The 27658-nt window shown below is 40.1% G+C and overlaps 3 protein-coding genes and 1 long non-coding RNA gene across 8 annotated transcripts; 2 read left to right on the forward strand and 2 right to left on the reverse strand.

Moving 5' to 3' along the window:
- The first annotated feature begins 1225 nt into the window (after positions 1-1225).
- chst14 (carbohydrate (N-acetylgalactosamine 4-0) sulfotransferase 14) lies at positions 1226-5034 on the forward strand. The gene is made up of 2 exons (XM_026159832.2): positions 1226-1671; positions 3684-5034. Exons 1-2 carry the CDS (start codon positions 1375-1377, stop codon positions 4509-4511), a joined length of 1125 nt encoding a protein of 374 aa, XP_026015617.2. The 5' UTR covers positions 1226-1374; the 3' UTR covers positions 4512-5034.
- A 7-nt stretch (positions 5035-5041) lies between these two features.
- Positions 5042-14787, reverse strand: cep135 (centrosomal protein 135). 2 transcript variants are annotated; one of them, XM_026159823.2, is made up of 26 exons: positions 14458-14787; positions 13388-13539; positions 13108-13298; positions 12823-12990; positions 12578-12719; positions 12383-12467; positions 12165-12293; positions 11852-12067; positions 11694-11759; positions 11450-11600; positions 11143-11372; positions 10895-11050; positions 10670-10807; positions 10501-10578; positions 10239-10390; positions 9371-9486; positions 9130-9284; positions 8170-8225; positions 7892-8060; positions 7678-7788; positions 7381-7566; positions 7032-7232; positions 6711-6913; positions 6523-6627; positions 5660-5815; positions 5042-5502 (listed from the first exon to the last, which is right to left on the reverse strand). In XM_026159823.2, exons 2-26 carry the CDS (start codon positions 13498-13500, stop codon positions 5481-5483), a joined length of 3495 nt encoding a protein of 1164 aa, XP_026015608.2. In that variant the 5' UTR covers positions 13501-13539; positions 14458-14787; the 3' UTR covers positions 5042-5480. The 2 variants fall into 2 exon arrangements, with proteins under 2 accessions (XP_026015608.2, XP_026015606.2); XM_026159821.2 differs by having other exon boundaries at positions 7032-7241.
- On the forward strand, positions 7475-18709 carry LOC145424267 (uncharacterized). Its single transcript, XR_013905289.1, has 2 exons — positions 7475-7615; positions 18513-18709. It is a non-coding gene; the product is annotated as an uncharacterized LOC145424267 (long non-coding RNA).
- On the reverse strand, positions 15762-27658 carry exoc1 (exocyst complex component 1). Of its 4 annotated transcripts, XM_026159828.2 has the most exons (20): positions 27522-27658; positions 25654-25785; positions 25430-25560; positions 25175-25334; positions 24847-24864; positions 22912-23099; positions 22560-22787; positions 22012-22144; positions 21791-21900; positions 20516-20665; positions 20106-20214; positions 19249-19293; positions 18759-18922; positions 18542-18655; positions 18203-18282; positions 17885-18113; positions 16906-17089; positions 16604-16803; positions 16298-16492; positions 15762-16211 (listed from the first exon to the last, which is right to left on the reverse strand). In XM_026159828.2, exons 2-20 carry the CDS (start codon positions 25775-25777, stop codon positions 16059-16061), a joined length of 2715 nt encoding a protein of 904 aa, XP_026015613.1. In that variant the 5' UTR covers positions 25778-25785; positions 27522-27658; the 3' UTR covers positions 15762-16058. The 4 variants fall into 4 exon arrangements, with proteins under 4 accessions (XP_026015613.1, XP_026015614.1, XP_026015615.1 ...); XM_026159829.2 differs by lacking the exon at positions 24847-24864; XM_026159830.2 differs by lacking the exon at positions 19249-19293.

Consider the following 27658-nt stretch of genomic DNA (forward strand, 5'->3'; position numbering starts at 1 on the left):
ACTGTGGGCTGCGTGTAGGATAACCGGAGAAGGGCACATATATTCACCCCCCGTTCACCCATCCAGCAAATTAAGAGAAAGACTCATGTTTTGTCTCCAATCTTCAAAAGGCAAGAAGGCATGCGAGTCTCTCAAAAACTAATTAAGTAAAAAAGATTTGAAAAGACATCTGTAATCAGCAAAGCAGCAAAGGTGTCAGTAGTTTGAAAGTTACTGCCATAGAAAAGGGAAATACACAAAGATCACAAAAATAAACTACTTTGGCAAATTTTAACTAAGAAATTCACCACCAGGGGGCAGTGTTTTACCAGCCGGTGTGTTGAACTCTTTCCGAGGTGCTCAGCTGTTCTTTTAACTTTTGGCTGCATCTCCTGCCAGTCACTGGTGAATTTCTAGCTGTAGTCTCTCTTATATACAGTGGTATCAATGATTCCAGCTTTGGGCCAGACAGTTTTGTGGAGCAGTAAGGTGCAGCTGGATTGAAAAGGTGGATAAAAACAAGGAATGCTGTACATTTTAGGCTTTGTATTGAGTGCCTAGCAGGATGTATAGTTTTGAAATATAAACAGTTTGTGTTCACAGCTGATTCATACTATATAAATGTTTTCAGTCTAAGGACCATAGATTAGTTGAGGATCTAGCAAGCTATGTTTGAATGCGGAGATAAAAATCAGAAAATGCTAACTGGACTACATACACCAGCATGCATAGGGATCCTTTGGTCCCCCCCCCCTCTCTAAAACGAAGCAGTAAGGATTTTATTTTGAAACTGTATATTCTAGTTAGCTTGATCAGTTTGCGCAGTTGAAAAACAGCGAGCAAAAGCACTTTACAGAAATTATTACATTTATTTTTCAACGTCAAACAATCTAGTTTGCATCATAAATTTAAAAAATATACATTTTTTGTTTTACTACAAAAATTCTACATGGGGAAAAAAAACTACACAAAGTTTTGTGCCTTTCTCCTATGATCTGTAACTTAATGCACATGTATTCAGAGATGATGCAGACGAAGACTGGAAAACTTAAATCATCACACTAAAAATTGCACTTATTTCTCTTATGAAATCTCAAGTAGTTTACCGTCTATGTTGTAAGTGTATTCTCAATAAATTAGAAATGAAACCTTCTGTGGTTTGTTAGGCAATTTTGAGAGTGTTTTTTTTTTCTTAGCAAAAACTGAGACTCCGATTTACCCCTGATTGAGGGGTTTTTATTTTGACAGTCAAAACAGGAAGTGCTTATATTAAAACACAAAAACACTTTTCGTGCACTTTTGAACTTAAGTATGGGTACGTGGTAGGTATTACTGTAGTTAGAGAGCAACTTAGAAAACCTGGTAGGCATCAAACAGACAAGCCGGACACAAACTATGCTCCCTCGGAGGCAGGAGTACGGCATGAAGAGGAGCGGAGGAGCGCGGAGCGGTTCGGTTATAAACTTCAGGTCAGCGATGAAGTTGAGCTCTGGCCGCCGCAGCTCCGCCGTGCTGCCGTCGCTGTTAACCTTCTTGGTCATCGTAGCATCCGGAGGCCTGCTGCTCATGATAGAGAAGGGAATGCTAAACGGCATGGAGACGCCTTCACCCCGCAGTAACGGCAGGCGACTAGACTTCCACCGGGGGCAGGCGGGGGGACGCAGCCCAGACGCGGCGGACCTGGAGTCCCAGGTAGAGGAATGTAACCCCACATGAAGATTTAGCTTAGATTTAGTCTGAATATTTCAGCATTTCGTAATAGTTGCTGATCGGTGATAAGCCGGAGGCTTAAGAGCCTTAGAGCAGTTTCCTCAGTGAAATGGTTGAAAGGTAGATTTTTGGTTGGTTTCCGTGAACGCTCGATTTAAACACCATCTTTGAATCCCTGCAGCCAACTTTGACATCATGGTACCCCTGATCAAATGTAGTTTCACTCCACATTCATGGGCGTAACTTTGTGCTGAACATTGGTGGTGGGGGGTGTAATCATCTGGGTAAATTCCCAAATGATTAAACATGCAACTATTTTGCTGGTAATAACTGAAATGAGTAAACAAAATCAACAGCCTATTTATTAATAACTGTATTGGGGGGGGAATCATAACCCTCCTGGAAATTATGCCCCTGTCCACATTACTGCAGTAAATAATATTTAAAGATCTTTAGTGAACTAAAACTAAACTAAAATTAGAAATAAAAGGAGTTGGTGAGTGGCTGTGAATAATACACGACCACCCCTCGGTAACACTTACTGGACATGCTCTGAACACGTTTCAGCTCCCCTCTAACAGGGACAGATGCACAAAGTGTTTACCACCTTAATACCAGCATTCACGTTAACTTTAAAGCTCCTTACTGTCATATTACATTGTGAATTACTGAGATTTTCCCGTTAAGTGTAATATTCTACATTTCTGAGACATTTCCTTCTGAGATGTTTTTCCATACTTTATCTGCTTTAACACATTTCCAACTTTTGGGATAAATAATTTAACTCAAACCAGAAATCATTTTAAGCACTCAAAAGTGAACTGAAATGGAAAAATACACAGGAAATGACCATGTCATTATCTGCCTCATGAGATTTTGGTGCAGATATTTACTGACACTCAGGAAGTCCACACAACTGAGTCAAATGCCTTGAAAAAGCACTGTTTATATTCTTAAATTCAATGTCCATATTATTTTAAAGAAACTAAAACTGGAAACTAATGGGACTTCAAATTAAAAATTGTAATTAAATAAAGTAAAAATCAACTATAATAACAACTTAGTAAATTCACCAGTCACATCCACCTATAAAAAGTTTAAAGTGGCCAGAGTCTGTAACGAAAGATTAAATCGTGACATTTTTCTGCAAAACATCTACCCAGTAAAAAGTGTTGCACTTTCACACCACTGGAGGCCTCTTAAAGGGGATTCACACCATATACGAGGCTTTATTTGCAATTATACAGTTGCTGAAATGCTTTGGAAACCCACAAATACTGACATGTAACCACAAATGGGAGGAGGAGACATACAAGAAACAGCCAGAGTCAAATATCTATATAAAAAGATTTAAATGGTCCAGCTGTCCTCAAACAGCACCATTAAGGTTTCCCTGTTTATATTGATTGGTAGAATCACAAGTGAAATCCAGTCTATCAGCTAATAGACACGGTCAAAATTTCTTCAGGCTGGCTCGGCAAAGTATTTTCTACTTGTGCAAACATGTATTTGCCATACCCAACTTCAGGTTTATTGCGAACACAATACGAGGAAAACAGAAGGACTGAGATATCCTGAACCTCAGTGACAAATGTTTCAGTATTTTTTTTTTATTTGATGCTTGTTCAATTAAATTCAGTTTTATTTATAGAGAGCCAAATCACAACAATTGCCTCAAGGCTCTTTGTAATGTTAGGCAAAGACCAGACAATAATACAGAGAAAACGAGATCAGATGATACTCTATGAGCAAGCGCTTGGCAACAGTGGGAAGGAAAAACTGCCTTTTAACAGGAAGAAGCTTGCCAAGACCGGCTGTGGCCATGGCAGATGTGAGGGAAGGGAGATAGGACTAAAGACTCACAGTGGAAGAGAGCCAGAGACAAATAATAAGTAATGATTAAATGCAAAGTGGTATATGAACACAGGGAGTGTTCTTACTGTGTAAAATTAATGGAACACAGCTTGAAGTCACTGATTTCTGTTCACTTTTAGATCCTCCAGGAGATCCGTAACCGGACCATCAAAACCATGTGCAGTCACAAGAACATGCCCCACAGTGTGTGGTCACTGAGCCTCCTACAGAGGAAGACGCTGCTGCAGCATGTCCTCGTGAACGACGAGCACCGCTTCCTCTACTGCTACGTCCCCAAAGTGGCCTGCTCCAACTGGAAGAGGGTTCTGAAGGTCCTGAGCGGAGCCCTGGAAAACGTGGACGTCAACATCAAGATGGACCACCGCAGCGACCTGGTCTTCTTGTCCTCTCTGAAGCCCGAAGAGATCCGCTACCGCCTCAAGCATTACTTCAAGTTCATGTTTGTGCGAGAGCCCATGGAGCGCCTGCTTTCCGCATACAGGAACAAGTTTGGCGAGATAGAGTCCTACCAGAAAAAGTACGGCGTGGAGATCATAAAGCGTTACAGAAAAGGCCGCGCTAAGGATGCAGCTATAACAGGAGACGACGTGACTTTTGCAGAGTTTGTTCGTTACTTGTTAGACGAGGACGTGGAGCGCATGAATGAGCACTGGATGCCCATATATAACTTATGCCAACCTTGTGCTGTTTCTTATGATTTCATCGGGTCCTATGAGCACCTGGAAAGCGACGCGGAGTTTGTGCTCCAGCATGTTGGAGCGCCTCCTCATGTTCACTTTCCAGAAAGGCAAACGTGGTACAAGCCGGTCACCACGGAAACAATACACTATTATTTATGCAGCTTACCACAGAAGCTACTGAGAGAACTCCTGCCCAAGTACATTTTAGACTTTTCTCTATTCACATACCCTCTCCCCAACACAACCGCTGCACACTGTCGGCATTAAATGAGCAATGCTTTAAAGTTGTATTTTTTTTTTTTTTATAGAAAACCGTTTGTACTATTTTTAAGGAACAAATTGTATTTTCAGAGCTGTTACACAGGTTTACTTGATGTCCGCGTGCCTTTTAAAAGTGCTGATTATTGGACGAGAAAGACCTGACTTCAGAACCACTAAAGCTTGAAATCAAATTCAAAAGAAAAGGTCAACCAAACCATACGTTATGTCAGCTGTTACAGTAATTATATCTGCTCAGTATACAACAATGGAAATATTAATATGGTTGCAAGACCAAACTCTGTTTTTATTTGTTGCTTTATACACTGTAGACCTTAGAAAAAAATTGTTCAGTGGTTTTAGTGGGCATTCAGTGGTTTAGCAGGCTAAAACACGCACCATGTGCTGGGATGGTCAAGGGTTTCATATCAAGCTTATTTAATGCTCAATCGCAGCCTCTCGTTGCCAGCTCCTCTCCCTCTTTGATGTAACTGAGATTATTTACCATGTAATAAAACTGAAGTTTACCTTTTCTGATGTTCGTTTGCAGTTTTTAATTACTTTATTTATGAATAATTTAAGCATAATATACATAATACAAAAAAAACCTCACACAAAATGAACACTTGCTACATGTGGTTAAAGATGGTGGGAATCACATTCATTTTTTTGGGACTTCTTTATGAAGCTTTTGTTTTTAAATCAATAGAAAATACTTAATCTACAGTGCAAGTAACACATTCAAAAAACATTGTTAGAAATGTTAGAAAAATCTTCACCTTTAGTACAAACGTTATTTAAACAGCCCTGGTTGCCCTTTTGTTGAACGGAACAATAAAGTTTCTATGAGGTACTCCACAGGTTAAACTGTGGTTTACAGAGGCCTTCATTTTTTATGTCCAAAGTCAAGACATCACTCACAAGCTTCTAGTGGGTTCTGACTCACTTGTCAGTGCCTTCATTTAATCTTTGTTCCAATCAATCCTTGAAGCTCACACTCCTAAAAACAGAAGGGAGGAAGAGAGGTTTTAAACACATGATAATAGTCATAATAATGGCAATAAATCAAGCCTCAACATTTTCAGCCTCAACTTAAGATCATATTGGTTTTAAATGTCTTTCACCTTATTTCCCAAACTGTTATGTTTATGGCTTACTTGTCTGCTGATTTATCAGTGGAGTGATCAAGAGATCGGAGGATGGAGCGTTCTGGTGAGATGTGGTGAGAGCTGCTGGAGACGCTGAGGGATGATGAGGTTTGCAGGGTTGAGAACGACAGACCCTGTCTGCGCATTTCCTGAACTGCCCTTTCACTGAGGTGAGAGAGAGAAAGGAGGCAACAAAACAGCATCAGAATATTTGTATCTGCGGTCACGTCCTTGTAGCTACAAAGTTGATCTGACCTGATGGGGTGATGACAAAACCCCATCAGTCTTCTACGGCTGAGGGGTAAAAATGAAGAGTGAGGTTGTTTTGGAGAATTAAATGTCAGAAATCGTTTCATCCAACTTCAAATGTATTTGGCCAGTTTTTTACAGCTAAAATTAAAAACCCAATGTAATTACTTTTTTTTTTTTTTTTTAGTGGAATGATATTTAAGACTGCTGTTACATCAGCTGTATTTACTCGTGTTATGAAGCTGCAGTAGCTGAGTGATATGATGGAATATTGCATCAATCCTGACAGATGTGGTGCACTCAGGTTCAGAGTTAACATTACGTGATTACCCAAAAAATTAATAATGACATTTTTCCAATGCAACACACTGATATCACCTGCTCTGTATTAGTAAGTGGTTTCATGGGATGGATAGAGTTGCAAAAATACTTTTTTTTGGCACTTTTGAGATTTTCGGTCTCATGTAATGAAAATATTGATTTCTTTTTGATTAATCTAGAAACAATTGCTATCAGATTCATCAATAACGCCCACAGATAGACTGATAGGTTACTTTATTAATCCCCAAAGAGAAACTGCTGTTATAAGCATCACTGTAAAGACAAACAGTCGTGTAGCTCACCGCTCAAAGCGCTCAGTGGTCAGCTGCCTTTTCAGAACGTCAATCTCTGTCTGCAATTGAGAGACTTTGCCGCGAAGCTGGGACACCTCCCTGGCATGCTCTGCACTTTACACAGACACACAAGTTACCAACTTTTTCTTTAGGAAGGAGATTTCTTTTAACAAGTAGAGTGAACGGGATTTATTTACGTTTTGCTGTCAGCCAAGGTGAGCCTGTCTCGTAGCACTTTCAGCTCTGACTCTCGTTCGCTGGCTGTCAGATGTGTTTGAAACTCCTTTTGCCGATTTGTGGAGAGCAGTGTCTCGAGGTTACGCACAGTCAGCCGCTCGCTGGCTAACTGCTTCTTGAGAATCTCCGCCTCTGACCGGACATCCTCCAGTTCTCCTGTAACCTAAAAACAAAAAGCAAATATCATAATTAAGTTTGAAGGAAAACAGGATGTGAACAGTTTCCTGCCAAGACCAGAAAAAACACTGTAATAAATAAGCCGGCACCACAGCAAGCCTCACCCGCTCGAGGTCCATGCTCCTGGAGGTGAGCTGACGTGCAGTGAGCTCCTTGCTCGAGTCTAGTTTGACACATAGCTCCCTAACTGAAGCCAGATCTGCGAGGAGAGCAGCCTTCTCTTCCTGTGCTTTGTGTAGCTCTTCCTCTAATCGGGACATCCCACGAACCAACGAGGAAACTTGCGCCTCGTAAGCCTGGATCGCCTGCATGTGCTTGGATAAACAGAAAAGTGAAAAAGGGTGCATTTCAGACACATTTGTTTAAAGACTGAAATTAACATTCATTTAACTTGTTTACCTAGAATAGCAGCTAGAAATGTCTCTGTAATCTTTTTCCAGTGCCACATCTCACCTGTTGGATTTCCTTTTCCTGTTGGCCGACTGCATCTCGGAGGTGTCTGCGTTCTGTGTCTGAAGAGAGCAGCTCCAGGCGGATGGAGTTGCTGAGGCCTTCAGCCTGCTGTAACTTTTGGTTCCGCTCCTCCATCTCCATGTGGGACAACCTGAACCGCTCCAACAAATCCCTGTTCTCTTGTTCCTGTGGGTCAACAGAGCTGTCAGAAGAAGGCTTCTACAAGGGCTTCCAGGTAATTATAATATGTGTAAAGTCGCAAACATAAAATACAGGAGCAAAGGGATATGTTCTTGCCTTTGTGGCAATCAGCTTCTCTACTCTGGCCACTTCAGAAATGTAAGAATGGAGCCTCAACTTGAGCTCATCCTTCTCATGTAAAGACTCTTCCATTTCTGCATGTACAGCCTGGACAAAAAAGATGCAAGTAGCTAGTGTCACTTCTATTATTTTGGTACATGACACAGAAGACTCAACATTGATTACAGTAATTGTGATTTTTTTTATTTACTTGGTTCTCCCTGGTCATTGTGGCTAGGTCATCTTGCAGTCTCCTGTTCTCTCGGACTGTAATTTCCTTCTCTCTCCTGAGTCCAGCCAGCTCCTCCTGAGACGCATCCAGCTGTCTCCTGAGGCTGTTCAACTCCCTCTCACGACTGTTTAACGCTCCTTGAAGCTGACTGAAAGAATTTAAAATATTGGTTCATAAAAATAAAAACTTTATTTCTTACGTTGGGTTTTTATCCTAATATTAAAACCGACATTGAACCCCAAGAACACAGTACTCACGCTAACGAGCTGTCCATGTTTGTGACTGTGAGTCTCACGTCTTCAAGGGTCTTTTCCTGTGTAAATATCAAGAGTTTACCTCATTAATTTTTTAAATAACATGTTTTAGATGCAAATGCAAAGTGCATTTTAATAGAAAACCCATGTGTATTTAGTTACTGTATTTATTCCTTCCTCATGTGATTCCAGTGTATGAGTACAACTCATCATCCAAAGCCTTCTTTTTGTACAAATCCATGGTTTGTTTCTTGAGCCACAGATTAGTTCATATAATATGTTCTTTGCAAACAATAGCTAGAGTGGACACATCTCTCCATTAGTTATGTAAAAGCTTTCAGTTATAAACCGGTTCTTGTGTGACACACTCAATGTTTCGATCATGGATTCAGTCTCAGCTTCAGACCCACTACTCCCATAATAAATCCATTAAGTTTATCCGGAGGGACAAAGAAGACAGAGCTATTTAGTTAGATCCACTCTTCTTTTGACCCAAAAGACTGGGCCACAAAACACTGAACTGGTGTACGCGTACTAGGCACAGTTGACTTACACAGCGTCCAAGCACAATTCCCCATCCAGGTCCAAGTACGCTTGTGTTTCTCTCAGCATCTCAACTCCTCTCTTGTAGTTGCTCTCAATTGCACACATGGTTTTGAAAAGTGCTCTTGTAGAGCACAAAGAGGCTCATGATTTTATTTGAAATATTTTTCTTTTGGAAGTGGTTATGGAAGTGGTTGTCTTACATGCCTCAAAGAGTTAATTATTTGACAGCAATTTTCACAGAGACAGCTGGCACAGTATCCAGCGATCACACCCGTCACATGAACTGGACATTAGGGGTCAGATGTGAGATTTGACCTTTAAGATTTCACATATGGACATGAAATTCGATCCTTTCATAAAAGTTTGTAATCTTGAACCTTAAAAAAAATAAAAATAAAATAAAATAAAAAATACTACCTTGTTGGATAGTTCCTCTTGAAGAGCAACCAGTTTCTCAGTCTTTTGATCCACCTCATCCTGCAGAGCATCTTTTTCTTTATCCAGGGCAGAGATTGACTTGTGAAGAACAGCTACTTCCCCTTTGTGCTTGGAACTCTGCTGACTCAGCTCCCCTGGAAGGCAAACTAAAATTCAGCAAACAGGAAACAGAGCCTTACGGAAAAAGAAAAAAGCGTAATGACTGTTTCAACATATTCACCTATTCTCTCCTCAAGTTTTTCTATCTGCACATGGGAAGCATGCAGCTCATTCATCTTCACAGATAGCCTGTGCTGAGTATCAGACAGTGACTTCTCCATCTGCTCCTGTAGCAGCCTACAGACAGGCAGGGAAAATCCCATCAGCTCTCCAACAACTGGTGACAAGTATAACAATCCCTTAGTGCAGCATCAAGAATGATGACGTTTCAGATGAGGAAGTCTAAAGAAACCAATATGTTCTATTTTTGAGCTTAATACATTTTGGGTACTTTTTGTATTTGGTGTGATTAAAAATAAACAAAAAACAAAAACGTTGCTACTCCGTCCTATAAAAATCATAAATCAAGGTCATATCTTTGTGCACGAGGACAGCTTCCAACACAGCTCCCAGAAGTTCTGTTCGGACCACTCACAGAAAACCATCTGCAGAGACTTGCACACAGAGCAAACATAAACTTGAACTAGAAGTTTAATGCTAAGAATCATCACTGATGATGAAAGCTGTGTATCTGGCTATGATCCAGTCAGTGACTAATGAGCAGTTTTCTTTAGAAAACCCAGCAATATCCAACCCCAGTGGTCAGGAGTGCCACCAAGAGAATACTGTTTAAAGACATTAGATATTCACAGGGTTAGACACAGATTTACACACAATTGTATCCTCCAGGGTCAAATTTAAATAGGGTAACTTTTTGTTTTGTGAAGTGTCGAGAAACTGTTCCACTGCACCACATATATAATGTGATAAATTTGTGATACAATATTATAAAGCATTTTACAGAACTGAACTATGGCACCATTAGTTGGTTACATTATAAAGATCCTCAAGTGGAAGTGAACACCGCTGATATAACCAGCAATTCAAACCTCAGAGCATTAGACTCAACCCTCTGCTGGGCGACCTCCTCTCCATTGTGGACCATAGCAGCAGACTGAACCTTCAGCTCCTCCTCTGCAGCCTCCTTGCTCTCCTTTAGCAGGGAAACTTGTGATTGGAGATCCAGTCTCTCACGTTCCAGCTGCACTCCAAAAATATACATGAACATTACATAATATCACAGTATAGTGAGAATTCAAGTGCTGGAAGGTTCAAATAACTAAACCTATTAAATGAAATATCCCAACTCACACTCTTTACAGCATTCTCCAGGTTAAGAATCTTCCTCTCTTCCCCTTGTCTGTCTGTTAGAGCTGAAGTCTGTGCAACCTGCAGATACATGTGCACAGCATGTGTCTGCAGAGCTGTAACGGCGCATCAGAATCACGTGCAGATTTAAAGGCTGTATTCTTGCACTGACCTTTAACCTCTCCATCAGTGTGTCTCTTTCAGTCGTCATCTGCTCGAGCTTTGCTTCTGCTCGTTTGATCTCCTCCTGTAGTTTCACAACATTACTCGACGTATCTACTCTGCGGGTAAGCTTCAGCTCATCCTGAGTCTGAATGAAACAGAATCATATCATGTAAAAACAAAAAGATTTATTCAAATGTGTTATTGGTGCAAATGTAAAGCATCTAAAACTTACTTGTTTAAAGAGGGTTTTGAAATGATCCCTCTCATTGCTCAGGGCCTTTATATTATTTTGAATGTCCTCCATGTGCTTCTCAAAATCCAAGAGAGCAACCTTCAGCTCATCTCTTTCCTGAATTACACGAAGCAGCTCCGCTTCTGCAGCACCTCCCTGAAAATTTGAAGTCATTGTTCTTTAGTATCAGTTTAACATGAAACTACCTCAATTAGAAATTTGCTAGTTTCTTTTTTATTGACTCTTACCCTGACTACTTTGGACCCAGGACTCCTGCCCCTGCTTGGGCTACGGCTAGGGCTTATGTCAACACCGCCAGCTCCTCTGGCTCTTTTGTAACGCTCAGATTCTTTGCGATAGTAATCCCTCTCCTCCTCTAGACTCTTGACAAATGCATCGAGACGAGACGGTGAGCGTTCCCTTCCACAAACGCCATATTTAGTACGCATGGCCTCCAACTCCAGCACCAGCTCTTTGTCTAGGATATAACATCAAGTGCGTATATAAACACTGCAATGCATATATAGCTGCTGAGGTATTTCCACTGCTGCTCACCAGCTGCCATCATTTTCTCTACTTTGTCCTGAAGCCTGTTTTTCTCATCCTCCAAGAAATTCACGAGTCCCTCCATCTTCTCATTCTGCTCTTTGAGCTCCACCAGCTGATCTCTCAGACGATCTTTTTCAAAGTCACTTTCAGATTGCTCCTGAAGTAAATAAGTAATAGAAGTTTAAGCAAAAGGTATATTATACTGTAAAGTAGGAAATCTAGAGTTAGAACAGTGTATACTACTACTTACCCTTCTTGTCTTTGTGATAATAGCCTCCAGATCTTCGATCATTTTCTGCTGCCTTTGAATTTCTTTCTGTTGAGAAAACAGTTTGAAGTCCATTCTTAATGGATGAATTACACTGAATGCTTTTAAGCCAAGAACTCCAGGATCATCACATTGCTTACTTTAGTTTCTTGTAGCTCCATGTCAGCAGTTTCCAGCACGCGCTCTTTGTCCATCTCCATTCGCTTTGCGAGGTCGTCGATGTGCGTCAGCTCTTCACACAGTTCCAGGTTCTTTAAAGACAGATTGGCTACTTCGGTGGAGGCGTCCTTTTTTTTCTGCTGCAGTCCGTCTATTTTCTGCTCCAGCGTCCTGTTGGTCTCCTGTAAGTAATCAATCTGCACACAAACATATCAAGAGATTGTACTAAACTACCAGCAACCATTCAAACCAAATTTCTTTACTCCACTTTTATGCTGTGACTGTAGAGCTTGCCTGCAGGTTAAGATGGGCGATTAGTTTTTCGTTGCTGATGTTCTGAGCCTCAAGAGAAATTATGTCATGAGGTCGGCCGCCATGAAGTGCGCCATTCAGGCGGTCAATCTCTTTGTCCCTCTCCTCCACCTAACAGAAGTGCGTTTTAAAAAATAGAGCTGATTACCTCTATGACAACTTAAAATATTCACAACGTAACAAGCACCCACTTAACGTACCTGAGTATTTAAATGTTTTGCAACTTCTTGAGCATTTCCAAGGTCTAGTTTCAATTTGACAACACCTTCCTGCAACTCCTGAATTCTACACAAAAATTGGAGTGAGTCAGACAGAATAAATGCAGATACAAACATTAATAATCAACAATTTAATTAAGCAACTACAACAACTTTCAGTCACAAAAGAAAACAAACCTTCCATCTGCCAGCTGCAGTAGATCAGCTATGTACGGATCATCAGGTTGCTGCACAGGATAAGCTGATGTTGAAGACGGAGGTACTAGCTCGTCAATCTGCATTCTCTGCCGTCTGAAAGGAATACTGCGTTTTTTTCCACCTGTTAAAAGCACGAGAGGGGTCAAGATTAAATATACCTAGATGGAATATCATTTTAAGTCCACTATCTAAGAGTTTAGGCCTTACCCCTCCCCTGTCAGTACCTGGTGTCTGAACAACAGCTTGCAGGTTCTTCTCCTGAAGCTGCTGAATGCGTTCAGATTTAGCCTTGCTATCCTTCTCCAGGCAGCGAACCTTGTGCACATACTGATTATTTAAAAACTTCAGATCAGTCGTCTCATGGTCCAGTTTTCTGATGTTGGTTTTGAGCTCTGGAGCCAGACAGGAAAAAAAATGTTGTCTGTTGTGTATGCAGGTGATGAATATGAGGAAAATGATTCAAACTGTGCTGAAGAGCCAGTGCTTGCTTATTATAACGCAGTTATTACCACTAATGACACGCTCTTTCTCGTCCTTCAATTTTAGAAGCTTAAGGTGTAGCTCATTGTTTTCCCTGACCAACCGGGCATTCTCTGTCCTGTATGGCTCCAGAAGAGAGTCTACGTTTCGGTTTTCTTTGTCAGACTTCCCTGCTGACAGTTTGGCATTGCGCAGGCTTTCAGTTGTGTGGACCAAGTCACTGTAACACAAAGAAAGACATGGCTGAACTACACTGGACCACATGGTGATATTAAGAGAATGAGGGTACATGGTTCAGAGGTTTCACACCTGAAGAGTTTCTCCACAAGTGGCAGTGACTCGATTCCCAGCGGTTGCCGGTAGCCCAGCTGGTCCAGACGTTTTCGCAAATTAACAAACTTCCTTTCTGCATTGCTGGTCATGGTTGGGAGCCGATATTGACCTTGGTGACTGCTATCAGCCTAATCGCAAATAAGATGACGTTAAAAGGATGTCAGTATTGTCTCACATCTGTTTGTTGCTGTTCTAAAAATGAATGTAAATTTCAGGGGATATGCAGGGGACACAGGCCCCAAAAGATTTAAAACACGTTTGCCCCTCCAATAGGTTTAATGTTACTCATCAAAGAAACATTCTCATAGAATGGGTCATGTTTATTCCCAAAATGTGTTTAGGAACTTCAAGTTCCAGACACTTTTGTGCTTCAAAACGGGCCCTTCAGGATGATTACATATGCAAGCACAATTGATCTGCATGGAACTTACATTACCTACCTATGAAAAAAAAATACATAAGTTAATATTTTAGAATTTTTCTGCTAAACATAAAAATACAATCACTGTCTTCTAGTTTGCCAGCTACTTTGGAGGTAACATTATTGCGTTAAACAATAAGTAACTTAACCTAATGCATTTTTTTGAATGTGCCAGATGATTTTAACATGACCAGACATTTTGCTGTAACACATCTGAGTTAAGACAGGTTTATTTATCACTGATCACATTTAACCAGGTTTCCTCTCCAAATAAAGTACCAAATAAAGTTAGACCACTCCAACTTTGACATTTAGCCTGTGGCAAGAACAGCCAAGAAAACAAATTCATAAGATATTTACTAAAATGTTTATTATTCATAATTGACTGTGTTGAGTTTATAGAATGGCTAAAAGAAGTTAGCAAGTCTTTTTAATGTTTGCTAACGTTAAGCAGCAACTTTAACATTAAGCATGTTAGCTCATCAGAGACATTAGCCTTATGCGTTTATTAACACTGAGGTAACTTTTTGTTGTCGTTTTGTCGCCTGCAGTAGCCTGTTAGTTAGCAAAGCTTGACGACTAACGAGCTAGCGTTAAATCCCAGAACGATCACAGCTTGTCTTACCCTGGAAGTGCTTTCCTAGCGGCTAACGTTAGCCCGTCCAGCGTAATTCTACATCACCGACAGTATGTTTCCATTTCCTTTGACCAATGACTTGCACGAGCCACATTATAACGTATCATATATGTTTTCTGGTAGTGTTAGACAATCTTCAATTCTGAGTTGACACGTTTCCGCGGTAAAGTGGTTTGAAAAGAGCGCCGATGGTCTCCGGTTTGGATTCGTCACCATGGAAGTAAGAGTCTAGGGGAAGTATTTGGAGCTGCGTGTTTTGTGCACCGGTGCTGCCCGTTCTGAAAGCGGACGGGTGGTGTCGACAAAGTTATTTAGCCCAAACAGTAAATATTAACGCAAGGGCGTTTCCAGATATTTTCGATCGGGGAAGGGGGGACTAATATCAAGCAGGGGAGGACCCAACAGGAAATCAGAACATCTGAAGAGAAAAACTGGAAAACCATTGAAAAAAAACAGTCACAGACCGTCGGGCACAAACGTTTAATAGGCCCAGCCGACCTTTTTGTTTTTTCTGTAATTTCCTTCTTTTAGTTATATTTATCCTGGACTTTCACAGAGGTTTACAAAACACACAGCTTGCATCTTTTTCTGATAAAACTGAGAAACAACATTTCTGTGGTCCTGAGTATTATTTGCCACATTTATGTCAGGATCTTCAATTAAAAGTAAAATATCAGTTTAGCCCTGTTAACTTGTTCAACTTGGTTAATCTAATTTTAACCTTGTTACTATACTATATTTCTAATGGGGTTTTTTTTGGCTCACAAAGGTTTATTTAATAGCTTTGTAATATGAATAGTTTATTTGACCAAAAAAATTGGAAATAAATACTGAAATTACCAATAAAAAATTTGCTTAAATTAATACTGTGTTAACTAGAGTATTCAGTAGGAGGGTGACTATTACCATTGATGGGTTGTTTTTCCTAAACACACTGTAGTTATCATAACCAAGTAGCCTAACAGTATAAAAGTTTTAGCATAAAAAAAATAAATTACCTAAAGCAAAAGTAGTCACTACCAAGTGTATGTATACATCACTTTATTGATGCAGCTGGAGATGTATAACCTTTAAAGTAAATGTGCGCAGTACAAAATGCAATGTTTGCATTCAACTGTAAAGAAAAAGCAAAATAACACAGATATACTTTAACAAAGTATATTAAAATTGTACTTCAGTAAAGTTACGCTCCACCACTGGTCCTATCCCTGCTCTCATCCAGTATCGAGAGCAAGGACACTCCCCTGACTTAACGGTAAAACAAACAGAAATGTGCGACAAATACTAGGAGGGGTTGTGCAGATGCTAATTTATTATGTACATATGGCATCAAAAAATAATAAAAATATGACAAACAAGAAGTATTTAGAGAGCTGTTGTTAAATCTCAACGAAACACACACACACAAAAAATGCAGCAATATCCCTAGCACTGTCTTATGTACAAATTCCCTTTCATTCAAATAAAAACACAAAGAGGAAATGTTCTTAATTCAAAAAGCATTAGATGGTAGTTTGTAAATTGCTAGTGTATCTTCAGCCAGTGTGAGCCAGTAATGAATCATTAAGGAAAGGTGCATAGCAGCAAGATTAATGAGACTGAGCAATGCTGGAGAAGTACTCCAGCATGTCCTGGATTGTAAACTCCATAGTGATCCCAGAGCCAGGGTAGCACCTGCCTATGAGATCTTCAAAGTGCTTGTACTGACGGATGAACTCGTCTTGCATGGAGTGCCACACCACCTAGAGGAATAGACAGGAAGTGCAACAGTTCAGAGGCAGGAAGAGGCATGCAATGATTTTAATCCCCTAAACTGTTTTTTTCTCACCTGCAGCAGACTTTCTTCTTCACACAGGTGTTTGTCCACCTTCTTATAAAGATTGTCGAGTCCCTTTTTCACCTCTTTACCAGGATACTCTTTGATTACTTTTCGCAGCTCTTGCTTGTTGAAGGCCAGCTGATAGCTCACCTCCTCCTCACGAACACCCTGGGCTACACGTGCTTCAACTCCTTCAAAGAAATGCTGCAAGCGAGATGACAGTTTGCCTGTTATAAAACTCTGCTTATATTCGTAATACTCCAACTCAGGCTAATAAAGATGACTGAATTTTGTGGTCACTTTAACTCTTCTCACATTCAGTTTTTCTAGAGGCTGGCCCAGAGAATTGATTACGTAAGACTGTAGATGGTCTGTGTATTTGTGCTTGGCCTCTCGTCTCTCTGCATCCAGGCAGGAAATCTTTAGACGTGACAGCGTAGAAAAGATGTGGTGGAAATTCTCCATCATCACGACATCTCGTGGTGTTTTCTGGCTTTCATTGGCAACCTTCTCCACTGAGAAGACAATAAACAAGTCAGAAATTCCAGGACACCACATCAACTTCACATGATCCTTTTCCAATAAATAAAAACTTGCTTAATGATCAGTGGTCTCACCGTTCATGAAGACGGCCCTGATAAGCTTAACGTAAGCTTTGTCCAGGTCTCCTCGACGCTCTGCATTGCGAAATATGGTTTCAGCCAGTTCAGCGAATTCCTCAAACCCAGTGACAAAAGGCAGGATACCAACTTTGCTCTTCTTGGATATCTTAAATTCCTCCATTTGTCGGATCTGATTAGACTGTAAAAAAAGAAAAGAAAGAAAGTTAAAATTTATTCCCAAATTCAGCCCAGCAATGACTCCTTTGACTGAAAACAAACAAATAAACAACAACACTAGTAATTTCCCACAGGCCCTGGATTATCACAGAAAATGAATTCTGAGTAAAATTTTGCTTGGCCTTTTCACAAAATGATACTACTGTTATGATTTTTGAGGAGTAGATCGCTATAAATAAATTCCTCAGCATCAGAAAACTACACTTTGCCTTTATGACTTCATTGTAAACTCACGTGTTTGGTGTCACAACACTGAATGCAATATCCAGGCATGAGTAGCCGTGCTGCACAACCATTCCTGACCCACAGTCACCCAGCTGCAAGGCTTTCTACCACTTTAGTGACTCCAGGTTTAAGGCACGTCTGTGTTGCCCTTACCTTTCAGACCCAGAAACTTTGTCCCTCTTTTATACTATTTTGTGGAGTTTGCATGTTATCCCTCAGCCTTTTTGATTTTCCTTCACCTACTTTCACTTCTTCCTACAAGCCAAAGATGTGTTTGTTAAGTGGTGATTCTAAATTGGCTGGAAGTGTGGATGTCAGAGCGTGTTTCTGTCTCTTCGATGGACTGGCGAGTGTCCAGAGTGTACCCCCCCCCCACATGACCCCGAGTTGCTTGTGGGTCTGGAGTTGGATAGGCAGTTAAGAAATTAGACAGACACATAGTGTGGCAGCCTTCAATAAACCTACATAATATTCCTTAACCAGACTTGAATTTAGTGATGTCAACAACAACAACAAAAAAGGCACTACTCACAATGCATTTGTCAAAGTTTCTCTTGACAGTCACCAGCACATTTCCCAAAGTTGTGCTGAGATAAGAGGCCGGGTCAACGTTCTCAGCTGTCCACACATGGTGACTCATCTTCACCAGCATGTACAGAGAGTGGAAGCTGTCAATCTTGTCGCCCAAAGCGATGAGGCTGTTGAGCTCTGTCTCGATGCTCTGGAAGATTTTATTCATCATCAGCCGCACTATATCTTTCCTGGAAATAGAAAAAAGAAGCGAACAATTGCATTTAAAAAAAATAAAAAATTACATCAGAAATATTAGCAATGATCTGCAAGAACTCACTCTGATGACAAGGAGTGTTTGTGTTCTGCCTGGGGAGGCTTTTTAGATGGCAAGCTTCCATCGAAATCCTCCGCCTCTGGCTGACAGGACAAAAGAGATCAAACATGACAAACCTAAACAAACATCTGTGGATGCATATATGAATGACACTGGATCTGATAACACGCTAACATCTGTCATCACTGTTTTATTCTACGCTTTCAGGAGAAACAAATGCTCCAGTTTCAGATGCTACCACACAAGTACAAGCACTGCTATTGTTGTGAAGTATTATAATTCATTTAGATGACATTTGATCTTTCTGTTACAGCCATTTCCAGTATGTGATCAAAAAAATACCTGTGCGAGAGGGGGTGCAACTGTCAAATGCTGCTGCAGCTTGAAAAACTTGCTGATGAAGTCTTGTTCTGCAAGACACAAAGGCTCCAGCTCACTGAGGACCTGCTCAAATATCTGCAGAGACAAAAATAAATAAATAAATAAATAAATGTAATTTCTCAGGATGTACACACATGTTGCTTTATTTCCACTCCACTTAAATTTCTGGTAGTGTTACCTTGTCGAACTTGGTCCTGTCGGCCACATCGAGGTCAGAAGCGGACATGTTGCCCATGTCCAGTAGTGATGAAGACTGGGAACGCCGGCTGTTGGAGCCCTGCACTGTGAGCTTATTCAGGCTTGAAGTAGAGCCTGTCAGCTTCCCAGAGCTGCCATGTAGGCCTAATGTAGCACAACAAATATGGTATGAGTTAATGGCTATGTTTTGTGGGAAGGCTAATACAAGTCAGTTTTCCAAAAATTCTACAGTGAAGGAATCCAACTTAACATCAAATTAAATGGTTAGATTTTTGGCATTTGTTACAGAATGTGTGGTAATGTACTGTGATGATTTAGCCCAACCAACCAGGTACAGGGTGAGGTAATGGCTTGTATTGGAACAGCAAAGGGGTTTGATCAGAGGATTCATTTTAGTACAGCCATGTAGTGATCAGAAGCACAGTTGAAAATTGACAGTGGAACAGCTCCATTTCAAATGTCGTACTTACTTTCTGTTTCCTGTTTGAGTGCACTCTCTTTCCGCGGAAGCGTAGCTGCAGCCAGTTAGAAAGGCGGGCATCAAAGACAGACACAGGTTAGGCTTAATACATGCAGCATGGGAGGGGTAAGGCTAGATGTTAGATGTACACATATGCTGACGTGCACCACAGTGACTTAGGTAGTAGCTCGAAAAAACCTTTGGAAAACAAAGTCTTTGTTTTTGTTTTCAGAAGGAAAAGCTAATACAGAGTGCAGAAAGCAGAGTCCTATAAATCTGCCAAAACCTAAGCTCATCCAGGGGTTCTGTGCAGATTATACATATTGAGAAACAAAGCATGTAAAGTCCCTGTGCAAAGGGAAAAGGAGACATTACTGAAAGACAAACTTTGGATGCAGGCATAAGATTATAAGATGGAGAAGCCTGCAACAGCAAAGATGGTGGTATAAGAATAATTTCAGGGGGAAAAAAGCTATTTATAATCTTATTTTAAAAGCTAAAGCACATAAATCTTCAAGTGTTTTGTTTTTTAAAATCATATTCAACTGGTGATTCTACAGATGCAGTTTTTAATGCTGCCGTGATCATTAGATAAAGCTTCAAAATAACTGTCCAAATAAGTGTCTAGAGGGATTATCAAGAAGGCTGCCAAGGATGCAGAGCTGTGAGACCTGTTCTAAAAAGATTTTGGTAATGCTTTTGGTACCAGACATGGTGCAGAAATGTTTGTAAAGGTGTGAGAACATAATATAAGAAGAGGATAAAACAGTCAAGAAATGCAACAAAATTCATTCCTTTTGAGTGAACTACATGATGGAAGACAAGCATAGTTCATGTTAAGTTTAACGTGGGAATCATAGCGCTTACCGAACTTGCCCTTCGGGTCTTTGGATGTACCCGCCATTTTTATTTTGGCAACTTCAAAGAACTCTTTGATTTCTCGCTCATACAGTTTGCTCATATATTCAACATATGTCTGTAAAAAAATGAGAGAATATTTGTTAAGATTTACGACTTGTTACAGCTAAAATGTGTATTAACATTTTGGAAAACATACATTCTAGGAAAGCATTATATTATACTAAGAATCATGTGCTCTCTCCTCTTTTCTTTGCTTCTAGTTTATTTCTTAGTCTTTTTTAACCACTCTCTGCTTCTTTAACTGTATTAATAATGCTCACAAATGTCCGCTGTACTATCCAAACCCCACAAAAAGCACACTTCCCAAAATGTCAAACTGTTTCTCAAGTATTTTTGCAAAGTAACACTGCACTGACCCTCGACAGGCCTTCGTACTTCTCCCTGTGTGTGTTCTTCAGCCACTCCATGAGCTTGGCGTAGCGCAGTAAGTCCCTGTGGAGAGGGCTGTGTTTGGGCAGGGTCAGCTCAGCTGTGTGCTGTGACAGGGTTGAGCTCTGGTCATGGCCCTGAAGATCACAGTGAGAACAGATAATCATTAGCAGTATATTCACCAGAAGTATACATTACAGGAGAAAAGTTATAATATGCATTTTTCCATATATGCACGCAAACACATGTTATGCAAAAGGAAGACTTGGCCTGCTTCCTCTTACAATCATCTGAAGCATTACCTTAGTGTACTGGATATCCAAATGATGTTAAAGTAAATAATCTAAGACGTTCTTACACTCCAGAGCCACCACATTCTCAGCAAACTTCCTGAACTGCATCTCTTTTGATACCGAACTGATGTTCTTCCCACTTTCCCCTAAGCTTGTTCAGTCTCTTCAAGACATGCACGCAGACAGGCACAGCATCTTATGATATGAGACTATTAGCAAAGAAGCCACGTTAGCACACAAACATAATGAGCCCTGAGCCGAGGCATTTGCCAGAGGAGGAGGAGGATGGACAGAGCCTCTTCAGCTTTGAGATCAAATGTGAGATGTTCAGTAGTTAGAAATATATCCCATGCAATACATAATGTGCTATGGTGAAAAGCTTGAGCTCTCATGGCATGTATGTTTGAGTTATATGTGAGAATTCAAACATTAGCAAAATGGGGCACGTGGGGGTTGCTGTGAGGGTACTCACTGGAAGTGACAGACAGGAGGACCTATAGAACTGAGGGATGGTCATTTTGAAGTGACTGAAGTGGTTGAACTGACACAGAGACAAAGAGCAGAGTGGGATGATTCAAAGTGGGATACACAGAGAATCAAGGATAGGTGAAGGGAGACGATACAAGGAAGCCCAGGAAGTAAGTCTTAACTAAACAGAAAGCTCAGTAGAGGAGAAAGAGAGAGACAAAGAGCTTGGAAAAGCAAAGGATAGACTGATGTCCTCCATTTCACAGCAGACCAGGGACGAGGATACCAAAACATTTCATTATTAAATCTGCTTACACTACTTTGTTCAGCCAAACATTTACGAAACCAACAAATTTCAACGTTATCAGTACACCTTGTTCAATTTCACAGTTCAGTAGTGCTGGGGGATTCAAGAGACATTTATTCTGATGAGATTTTCCTTCTTTAAATGTTTAGAATAAGACAATGAAAATATATTCCTGACCAAGCTATGCCTGTTACCTGATGAACAAACACATTGTTGAGATGATTCGTGAGGCGGCGAGCAAAGGTGTCTCTCAGTTCAGCAAACAGGAGCTGTTGCTGGTTCACAGCCATGAGTTTTTCATGGCCTGCAGAAAGAAAACAACAAGACTTTAATCTCATTACTTGTTTTTTTTAAAGAGCACCGGCTCATCAACCCAGTCAGCAAGTAATCAAGAAAACGTCATTTTTAAACTTACCTGGTCTGAGAGCCACATTCATACACTGCAGGAGAGCCTCAGAGGCATTGATACAGGCCTCTATACCTTTAGGGGATGTCAGATCTCCCTCCTGTAAGGCCCTGATGTGTCCCTTTGATAAGTCCATGTAGTTCTACACAAGGAAAACAAAATGAAAGTCACAAATCAAAGTGTCGTTGTCTAGCAAAATCTAAATTTGGTTGAAAGTAGAATTGCTCAACTGATCCTCAAGTGGCCTTTTTAGACTGGTTCTAAAAGTGAATTTCATAAACGCAACCTTTTGAACTTTATCAAGTCCTAAAAATCAGGAGTGTGTCTGCTTTGACTATGAAGTGGACATGGGTGGCTTCACCTTAATTTTACTTGTGTGATTAACTGAACTAAAAAGGCGCCCCAAAAGACTTTTTGTACGTTACTTCACTACTACTTCTTCCTCTGAAAAACAACATGGCCATTCCCCAAAAAGTTTTAAATTTCCAATACCCTCAGATCCACTGAGGCTTAAAGTTTGCTGCTTATTTTGGAAAACATTTTAATGTGCTTCTTACCACTAAGAACTGGATCTCGTCCAGTAGTTTGCCATTGTTGGTGTTGCTGATCTGGATGAGACGATTGCTCTGTGAGATCTGGTCCATTTGCTCCTTCACACTCTGGAGCATCTCTTCATAGCTGCTCAGCTTGCCCTCGATGGTGTCCACCTCTCCCAGTGCCTCATCCAGCAGCTGCATTAGGATATTGACCTGCTTCTCTGATGCCATGATGGACTGAATGTTGGCCTTATTGTAAGAACAGATAAAGAGATATAATTACTATCATTTTCTTTCATTATTAATGAGAGTGGTTTTAGGTCATTAAACAGATGTCACCCTTAAAAATGGACAATGAACTGGCTTTACTCACCCCATCTAAAACCTGAAGCTCCTTGAAGAGCTTCTCAGCAAAAGCCTCTGCATTGGAGATGGCGTACTCGCATGTCACCATCATGCTCTCAATGTCTTGCTCTTCACGGGTGCTGAGTTCCTGGTATTCATCCAGAGCATCCTCATCTCCCCCTGCAACACTCTGGCTCTCACCACTTGGCACAGACTCTAAGCCCAGGAGAAGAGAACAAAAACATGTGCAAGACATAAGTAGAGTGGCAAAGTTCAAAACACATGATATGGCATCTTCAGACTCAATCCAGTTTTCTTCCATTATTGAAAGAACATCTACAGGCACAATTACACTGAGTAAGGGATACCCAGATCTTTCATGGTTTTAAGAGTAAAGCTGTACTTATTTTGTATGAGTGATGAAAGCGTAGCATGACTATGAGCAACAAATGAAAAACAATATTAGATAGTGGCAGGAGGTTGAAAATATGAAGCATGTCTATCAGCTTCCAAGTAAAGAAATTACTGTAATAATTAATCTGTATGCTGAAACAACTGAACTAACAATGTACTTTACTTCTTTTAGCTCCAATTAAACTACAGGTGTGCATTAAATAGTGTGGGATATATTACTAAGGTTATATACTGACATATCCATATGTATGAAAAGGGACAATTCACAGCAAAATCAAATATAAATATTTTCACTCTGGCCTCTAGAGTGCGACTTGCCCAGTTTTGGAGATAAACAGCTGTAGAGATGCCTTGAGGAGCTCAGGTAACAACATAAGTACATTTTAAAACTCTGCATCAATATCTTTCCATAGTATTATGATCCAATTACTTAAAAAATGTACCCACCAGGTTAAGAGCAGTTTCATGTAGGAACTATTTTCAACCTGATAAACTACACCCAACAAAAGGAAGTACACACATAGTCATGAGAAGAAGTTCATGCTCAAGGCTCAAGAAAATGACACAGGATCTACACATGAAAGGAGACCTATTATACTTTCCTACGATTTTCAGATGTGGCTACTCATTAAGAAAGGTTTCAAATAAGTCAGTCAGTATATATATGCTAGAAAACCCGATAAACCAAAGGCTCATGCTTCAACCTGCTTGCTTTTAAGTACATTTATGCTCAATTAAGAGGGTTTTTTTTACTCTTGTATCTCTATGATGTCAAATAGAAGTAAGAGTGCTTGGTCAGTATAGACAGCAAAAGGCAAATAGTCCCAACATCAAACTGTTTATAACGCTTGTTTTTTTTTGAGTAATTGCCTCATGATTTCTAGAAAGAGGTATACTGCTGATTGTTTCAAAAATATTCTGTGCACATCAAAGTTCACATGATATCTAGTTAAATTATAATCAAGAGAAGACTGGTTATTTCCTCCAAAACTGAGTCCTTCCATCCAATTTTTTTAGTTCAGGGTTGTTGTGGAGCTGGAGCCTATTCCAGCTGTCATAGTGCGAGAGGTGGAATAACACATAGAGACATACAACTATTCACACTCAATTCCACACCTATGGCCAATTTAGAATCACCAATCAACTAAACATGCATGCTTTTGGACTGTGTGAAGAAATCAGAGGTACAGAGAACCCACACAGGTGCAAGGGAAGCATGCAGATTTAATTCAAACACGCTCTTGCTCTAAGGCGATGGCACTCAAAACAATATAAACAGATACACAGCTACAGGCCAGAGGACAAGTATGTAAATTTGATTTTGATACAAACAGTCATTTTAATGTGGAACGAACATGGGAAACAAGGAGATTAAAAACATGATCTAAATGTCTGTAGACAAACAAAATGAATCATTTCTATTTACTTTCTAAGGACAACGAGCCAAATAGCAGCAGTTTTAAGGAGGTGAAAGTCTCTGGTGAGAATGGTGGTTTGATGTAATGAAAACACATGAGGAACGAGGAGGGGGAAGTTAAGTCCTACCAACCTTCCGCTTTAGGAAGTTCTGGCCAGAGAAAGTTAAAGAGAAAAAAGTGAGAATAAAGAAAGACTTTAACACAGAAAACCATACCACAAACCAGGAAACAGAGAAGAGGCAGAATCTTTTTGAAAACATGCCATTAAAAATTTTACTTAAAAAGAAAAATCCAGGTGGAATTCTCACTTCCATATTAGATTACCTCAAATATGTGCACTCTAGTGTCAACGGCAGTGGTTTGAGATAAACAGACACACCTTTAAGCAAATGCAATCAAATTGTAGCAAGAGGCATGCCGTCACAGGGATGGCTAATGGTGGAGTATTTATTTACGCACCTTCAAGCAGCTGAGAACTGACATTCACAAACTCCACCTTCTTCCTCAGATAACGCTGGTTCAGCTTCCAGATGCAGGAAATGAAGGAGTTTTTTTCAGCTGTACTGCTGGCCACCCACCGGTAAACTTTCTCAAAATGAAGATCAAACTCAGGATTTTCCTAAACCATAAAAGTAAAAAACAATATCAGCTTTGAAAACATGTTTTCTAAGTGAAAACACAAAAAAAAGGTCAGAGAAATGTATTATTTCTCACCTTGCTTGCATCTTTGGCATCTACTTCTGTCAAGTCTCTGAGCTCCCAGGTCTGCTGTCGCTTGTAGAAGTCCCCCTTGTCCGATTTTTTCACTTTTACTACTTTAACCTGGACAGGCCTCTCTGTGGTAACTGGAAGAGCAAAAAAAACCAATTACTTAAAAAATTACTTCAAAAGGCTTCTTATCCTTACACATTATTTACAGCCATTTATATGGTGACTACCTGTAGCACACAAGAAGCAGTTCTTCTTCTTTTTTCCTGCTTTGCAGACATTAACAATGCCAAGGAGACGCTCATCATTGGGTGTGAAGATGTCCCTCTGGAGAGCATGCTTTATGGCTGTCATGATGGATGCTGTCATACAGAGACCATGACATAAATAAATGCTTCTTTCAACTTCAGGTACTTGGAAAGTTAAAGCTGGTTGTCTGTTTTAGGGACTTTGAATGGTTATCCACACCTTAATTTCATCCTGAGTGGACTACTTGAATAGATTTTATTCAAGTATCAGTCTGTCACTGCCTGGGTGACTACAGCAGGTCCAAAACACAGCAGCTTGGCCCAAGCAAGTTTTTTTTAATCGGATTAAGCACATTGTTACTTTTTAAGAAAAATGCTATATAAATAAAGTTTATCATTTCCTTCATACAGAAAATTTTGGTGATTGCCCCAAAGAAGTTTAGCCTCTCCCAAAGAGGTTTTTATACTCTTTTGGGAAATTTTTGTGTATCAAATGGTAAGAAATAACAGGATGCACACTGCAGTTTAATAAGGTAACATCATTTCACTGCCTTAACTATAACTGATGTGCCAAAAAAAATGATAAGTAGTATCATATAAAAATTATTTGATTTTGATATTATTATATTATTTAATATTTATTTCACATTTATATATCCTGTATTTATCGAGGTAAAAAGTATAACTGACACTAAAAATGCCTTTTCCAAGACAGTTCCATAAAGATCTTTTAATGTAGAAGACGGAGTAGGTACAATAGTGCAAAGTCATCAGGATACTAGAAAAACTGATTTCTTTATTTTATATATAGTGGTGTGAAAAAGTGTTTGCCCCGTTCCCGATTTACCATTTTCTTGTAAGCTTGTCACGCTTAAATGCTTCAGATCATCAAATAAAATTAAATATTGGAGAAAGATAATATAAGTAAACAAAATTCAGTTTCTAAATGAAGGTGTTTATTATTAACTGGTTGGGCCACCCTTAGCAACAACTGCAATCAAGTGTTTGCAATAACTGGCAGCAAGTTTTACAGCACTGTGGATTAATTTTGCCCCACTCATTGTTGCAGAATTGTTGTAATTCAGCCACAATCGGATTCAGGTCAGGAGTTTGACTAGACCAAAGTCTCAAGTTTGTTCTTATTAAGCCATTCAAGGGTGGACTTGCTGGTGTATTCTGGATTGTTATCCTGCTGCAGAACCCAAGTGGACTTTAGCTTGAGATCACGAACAGATGGTCGGACGTTCTCCTTCAGGATGTTTTGATAGAACCATGAATTCTACTGTCCATTTACCACAGTAAGTCTTCCAGATTGTGAGGCCGCAAAACAGCCCCAGACCGTCACACCACCATCACCACATTTTACTGTTGGTATGATGTTCTTTTTCTGAAACGCTGTGTTACTTTAAGCCCAATTAAGATCAAAATGAAGGGTGGTCAAGATGTACATTTAGTTTCATATCCCTGATTGAAGAGGTTACGTCAATGCACATAAATAGTCGCTTTGTGTCTTTGTGCATTTCTAACGCTGACATATTTAAAGGACGTCGATTAAAACTACAACACAGTGCCCCAAAAACTAAAATAAACTTGCTTTCGAGGCAGCTGGTGAATACTGCAGCCCTGAACCCAGAGACATCGGTGACCCTTCCTGCTGTCCTCTCTGTCGGTTAGCGTCTGTTAGCTGGACAAAGCTAGCTGCTGCTGTTAGCATAAATGACGCCGGTTGCATAAACCAGGCGAAAAGAGTGCGTACACCCGCGAAATACTCGTATAAACCACTGTCAGGGTTTTTATTCAAAATGCACTCTGTGTCCATTTTAACAGAGATATAATACAATAGCGGTTACCTTGTTTTTTCAGCCCTCCAGCCCTACGAAGCACCGCCCTCTTACTTCCTGGTCCTCAGATGGAGCGGTCATGTGACAGCAACATCCTCCTCCACCAGCAAACGCTAAAAATAACACTACAAGTCACATAGATTCTG

The sequence above is a fragment of the Astatotilapia calliptera genome, chromosome 23 (genome assembly GCF_964374335.1).
Source record: "Astatotilapia calliptera chromosome 23, fAstCal68.1, whole genome shotgun sequence".
Classification (NCBI taxonomy): domain Eukaryota; kingdom Metazoa; phylum Chordata; class Actinopteri; order Cichliformes; family Cichlidae; genus Astatotilapia; species Astatotilapia calliptera.

What these genes read in the sequence shown, in the direction of transcription:
- cep135 (XM_026159821.2), bottom strand. Translation starts at nt 13,500, where the DNA reads ATGACCAGCAATGCAGAAAGGAAGTTTGTTAATTTGCGAAAACGTCTG. An exon ending in TCGCCCATCTTAACCTGCAG is followed by an intron (nt 12,068 to 12,164) that starts GCAAGCTCTACA and finishes GTTTGTGTGCAG; the next exon opens with ATTGATTACTTACAGGAGAC. An exon ending in TGGAGAATGCTGTAAAGAGT is followed by an intron (nt 10,391 to 10,500) that starts GTGAGTTGGGAT and finishes TTTGGAGTGCAG; the next exon opens with CTGGAACGTGAGAGACTGGA.
- exoc1 (XM_026159828.2), bottom strand. Translation starts at nt 25,777, where the DNA reads ATGACAGCCATAAAGCATGCTCTCCAGAGGGACATCTTCACACCCAAT. An exon ending in CTGCTTCTTGTGTGCTACAG is followed by an intron (nt 25,561 to 25,653) that starts GTAGTCACCATA and finishes TTGCTCTTCCAG; the next exon opens with TTACCACAGAGAGGCCTGTC. An exon ending in ACTCAAACAGGAAACAGAAA is followed by an intron (nt 18,923 to 19,248) that starts GTAAGTACGACA and finishes GTGCTACATTAG; the next exon opens with GCCTACATGGCAGCTCTGGG.
- chst14 (XM_026159832.2), top strand. Translation starts at nt 1,375, where the DNA reads ATGCTCCCTCGGAGGCAGGAGTACGGCATGAAGAGGAGCGGAGGAGCG. An exon ending in CGGCGGACCTGGAGTCCCAG is followed by an intron (nt 1,672 to 3,683) that starts GTAGAGGAATGT and finishes GTTCACTTTTAG; the next exon opens with ATCCTCCAGGAGATCCGTAA.